Source organism: Leiobunum rupestre, chromosome 9 (genome assembly GCF_980474605.1).
Source record: "Leiobunum rupestre chromosome 9, qqLeiRupe1.1.hap1, whole genome shotgun sequence".
Taxonomy (NCBI): domain Eukaryota; kingdom Metazoa; phylum Arthropoda; class Arachnida; order Opiliones; family Sclerosomatidae; genus Leiobunum; species Leiobunum rupestre.
The window spans coordinates 16,403,401-16,408,465 of record NC_143392.1 but is presented as its reverse complement, the minus strand read 5'-3'; the positions used below and the strand labels follow the sequence as shown (position 1 = coordinate 16,408,465).

The 5,065-nt window shown below is 39.5% G+C and overlaps 1 protein-coding gene across 1 annotated transcript; it reads left to right on the top strand.

Moving 5' to 3' along the window:
* Positions 1-2,307: 2,307 nt before the first annotated feature.
* Positions 2,308-4,280, top strand: LOC149926689 (dnaJ homolog subfamily A member 4-like). The gene is made up of 6 exons (XM_090158699.1): positions 2,308-2,539; positions 2,673-2,946; positions 3,009-3,092; positions 3,158-3,391; positions 3,455-3,618; positions 4,077-4,280. Exons 1-6 carry the CDS (start codon positions 2,411-2,413, stop codon positions 4,233-4,235), a joined length of 1,044 nt encoding a protein of 347 aa, XP_090014825.1. The 5' UTR covers positions 2,308-2,410; the 3' UTR covers positions 4,236-4,280.
* The last annotated feature ends 785 nt before the right edge of the window (positions 4,281-5,065 follow it).

The window sequence follows — 5,065 nt, the reverse complement described above, 5'->3', positions numbered from 1 at the left end:
TACTATTTACATAGGCGTATGTCGGGGCTAACATGTTATTTTGCGCACCGTAAGCATTGTAACAGTATGTTATTTTTAAGCAATTTTCGGACCCCATAATCATTGTACCAGTGGGTTATTTTTAAGCTATTTTGGCACCCCATAATCATTATACGAGAATGTTATTTTTATGCTATTTTGGCGCCCCATAATCATTGTACCAATAAGTAATTTTGAAGCTATTTTGTCGCCTCATAATTATTGTACCAGTATGCTATTTTTAAGCAATGTTTGCGCCCCATAATCATTGTAGCAGTATATTATTTTTAAGCTATTTTGGCACCCCATAAACATTGTACCAGTATGTTAATTTTAAGCAATTTCTGCGCCCCATAAACATTGTACCAGTATGTTAATTTTAAGCAATTTCTGCGCCCCATAATCATTGTACCAGTATGTTACTTTTAAGCAATTATTGCGCCCCATAATCATTGTACCAGTATGTTATTTTTAAGCAATTCTTGCTCCCCATAATCATTGTACCAGTATGTTACTTTTAAGCAATTATTGCGTCCCATAATCATTGTACCAGTATGATATTTTTAAGTAATTGTTTGCGCCCTATTTTCCTTTTATTTTTTGACTTTCGGGTAAATTTAAGGTCAGGCCGTGACCCACCCGGCCCTTACCGCGTGCACGCCTACGACTATTCAATTAAATATAGCGAATTTTGAAGTTATGAACTTTCCACGTGTTGGAAAATCTGTTAACTAAGAAATGCCTTTACTCCGAAGATTTCCTGGTTTCTTTGTTTTAATTACCTTCGTGATAAAAACGACGAAGGAGTGCGATCAAACGGAACCGTTCGAAAGTACGCGTTATTTCTCATTATTTGAAAGTGTATGCATTTTAACGGCTCGGCATCACTTGACCGCGGGAGGCTGTCCTGACCCGGCTCGCTTCCTGGACCCCCTGTCCCCTCTCGCTCAATATTCATTATTTCATTTATTTAAAACAAGGCGACGATTGTTCCGTCTGTTTTCTGTAACTCGCCGGGAAATCTGGGGACACCTTTTTCTGGTCCGCATCGTGAAGCGTCAACTTTTACACTTTTTGTTGTTTCAATTGTTCGTTGCTTTCTCGTTTCTAAGACATTTCAAGTTCATTTGGAAAGTTAAATTTTTCTTTTTACTTTTAAGTTCGTTTTATTCAATTACGACCGTTATACCTGTTTACGTTATATTGACAAATTCCAAAGTACGACGGGGTCTCCTAAATAATTTACTACTGTTTGCTAGAGCTTTTGTCTTGGCTTTTCAAATAGCTCTAAGGAACTGAGATACGCTCTTCAAGTTCTTGCTCGAGACTATGTTTTGGTCTTGAGATTAACATAAATGCACCGATATAGGATCTACAAGTTCTTGCTCGAGACTTTATGTCTGGAGCTGCGAGATAGTTAGGCTTTCAAAGTTGTTGCTCGAGACTTTATCTTGGTATTTGAAATTGCTCTAAAGGCTCCGATAAAATATCTCAAATTATTGTTAAAGAGTGTCTTGGTCTTTGAAATTGCTCTAAAGGCTCCGATGTAGGATCTTCAACTTCTTGCTCGAGACTTTATGTCTGTAGCTCCGAGATAGCTAGGCTTTCGAAGTTCTTGCTCGATAATTTATCTTGGTATTTGAAATTGCTCTAAAGGCTCCAATATAAGATATCCAAGTTCTTGCTCGAGACTTTATGTCCGGAGCTTCGAGATAGCTAGGCTTTCCAAGTTCTGGCTCAAGACTTTATCTTGGTATTTGAAATTGCTCTAAAGGCTCCAATAAAAGATCTCCAAATTCTTGTTGAAGACTTTGTCTTGGTCTATGAAATTGCTCTAAAGGCTCCAATATAGGATCACCAAGTTATTGCTAGAGACTTTATCTTGATCTTTGAAATGGCCCTAAATGCTTAGATATAGGACCTCCTAGTTCTTACTCTAGACTTTATGTATAGGTCTTTGAAAGTACGGTACATTTTTACATATTGGTAGTTAATAAATGATCGATAGTAGAAGGATAAATTTGAGAACCCGGAATACCAATCTTACTAGCTAATGTCTGTTAATATTTTCTGTGGATTGTTCACTATTTTAAGTCCAGTCCATCGATTTAAAATAAAATGATGTGAGTTTAAGACGAATAAACGTACAAAGTAAGCCGTGTACTTTTAAATTAACTTTTTGCTCCGCCTCAGTCGAACTATAAGTTTCGCTAATCTTATCTACCGTTCATTATCTCGCAGCCAAGGAATGACTGAAGTCAAAATTTCCGCGAATCTAATCGGCAAATTTCGAAGATAGTCAAAATAAAACCATAAATCGGTGGAAACGCCACCTCTACAGACCACCATGATATTCCTTAGTTATAGCTTATAAAGTTAAACTATCCCAATAATGGCTGAGCCAAATTACTACGACTTGTTGGGAGTGGGCAGGAACTTTACGGAACAAGAACTTAAAACGTCATACCGAAATTTGGCCCGGAAGTACCATCCGGACAAGAACCCCAATGGACTCGAAGAAGTACGTTGTGCCGCTGTTTATCTAGAAATGTCAGCTTGACAGTTTTGCTAAAAGAAGATGTCGAAGGCTTCACCCATCTCCTTCTCCTTCCTTAATTGAAAACAAACTCAATTTAGGATTTGCTTCTACACAGTTCAAGAAGATCGACAAGGCCTACAGAGTGCTCATAGACAAGGAGAAACGGCGCCTGTACGACCAGGGTGGCGAGAATTACGTCTGGGAGACCTTCAACGACGACGAATCGGAATTCACTTTGGAGGATTTGGAAGCGATTCTCAGGAGCCAAGTTCCAAACAAGAAAGCCGATCCTGTAAAGATTGAGCTTCCGGTCGAGCTACAGGATGTCTACAACGGAACCGTTAAAAATGTCCCAGTTTCAGTTATCGTGCCGTGTTCTTTCTGCTATGGTATATTTTTACGCTTTCTCATATACGCGAGAGTCCCATGCTAAAAATGGACAACCATTTAGGTTTGTTTCTTCGTAAGCGATGCACCCGATGCAAAGGTCAAATGAAAATCACCACTAAGTCGGTCAGGGTAGAAATCAAGAAAGGTACTCGCGTCTTCATTGTCATATTGCCTCTTTTGTTTTGAACCTTAGCTATTTAATCTTCGCAGGCGTGGTGAACAATCAGGAGATCACCTTCATAGGTGAGGGTAACCACGAAGACGACCGCTTGCCGGGTGACCTGATTTTCGTGGTCAAATTTCAGCCTCATGGTCTGTACCATCCGTGTGGTTTCAACGATTTGGCGTGTTCCCTCATCCTGACGGAAAATGAAGCTAAACGTGGTTTTTCAAAGACCCTTCCCAGTTTCGATGGTCGAATTCTGAAACTAGACTACAAACGAGGTTGTACCCTTGGGAAATTAGGTTTTCGATTAGTTTTGTTCATTGATTTGACTCGTACTCTAGGGCCAGTCAGGGACGGGTTCAGAATGATGGTGGAAGACGAAGGAATGCCCGACTACTTCGACCATAGCAGGAGAGGAAGACTCTTCGTCACGATATCCGTGGGCGACAACGAAGCCTTGCGACAGGTTACCAGCGGCAACTACCAAGATACAATTGGCATCGTGGTAAGTGTAAAAAGGCAAAACCCGGCCATCCTTACGCGTTAATCAGGGTCGGATTAAGACCTTGTGGGGTCCTAGGCCCAAGCTAATTTTGGGGCCCCCTTTCAGTGGCGAGTGAAGCGAGCTACGCGCTCATGCAATTTATACTTAACAAATGGATGGAAAATACAATTGCAATGTAGACTTTGCGTATATTTTAGTGACGTTAATAAATGATTGTTTTACATGGAATCGAAAAATGTGGGCGCATTGACTAAAATTACTCCGGAAAAAAAATTGTGAAAAGTAAATGATAAAATTTTTGTACTTTTAAATTTTTCGAAACCTCCTGGGGCCCCTAGTAGGCTTAGTGCCCCTTGTAAGCTTAGTGCCCTAGGCCCAGGCCTTGTCAGCCTATTGAGTAATCCGGCCCTGGCGTTAATCCTCATTATTTTCAAGCGTTAATTGTTTCCAAATTTCAGAGGAGCGTGATACTGATCACGCTAGACGACGGCGACAACTACCGAGCTACGAGACGAGACTTCATTTTCGGATTAAGTCGAAATATTGTTATTTCCATCATGATTTTTATAGTGGTTTTGATTATCTTGTTTATATTTCTGGGGATTTTTGAGTTTTAAATCGGTTTGATCGTCTGCCACTTGATAAAAACCATTAAATATTTAGTGTTTGTTTTATTTTTTGTACGTTGTAAGCGAAAGCGCGTCGAACACGCGAGGAATAGATAATCAATGGTCGCTTAATTTCTCAAATATTTTTTCGCTCTATCTTCGTGGCCAAGCGGAGTGTGGCTAGCCTAGCGTAACTTCCGCAAAATGCGTCAAACCGTAAACGTCTTCCCCGGTTCCTCAATGTATTCCAATACACTTTCTTCGGTTGGAACTCGTATGGTATTAGCGAAAAAAATAAATTGTCAAATCTCGGTTTTTTTTCGGTGAAAAACGACGATATTTCGGAAACTAAATTACAGGTTCGGATAATTCGTTTAATTTCTTTTGAAAAGGGAATCCCGAGCGAGGTATACGCTGTCATATCCGACGTTTCTTTTCGAAATAAAACGTATTTTCGTGATTCGTTTGACCTTTAGATTTGGAAGGAAAACACTACTTTAGAAGCCACAAATTTTCCCACCAATTTTTTTACGTACTAAATTTTTAAAGTATTGATGTTTGGAGGGTGGGTTCAATGTATTTCTAACGCGGTGAAATCCTCGATCCCACCCATGGCGCCATATATAAATATAACATTTAAATTTGTAATTTTTTTCTCAAAAATCTCCTCGTTTTAGCATATTTGGACAATTGAAGGGTTTTAGCCTATGTCGGTAAAATGTTGGCAATCGGTTCATTTTAGCCTATTTCGTGAAACTGTTAGCAATTGTCTCATTTTAGCCTATTTCGTGAAACTGTTAGCAATTGTCTCATTTTAGCCTATTTCGTGAAACTGTTAG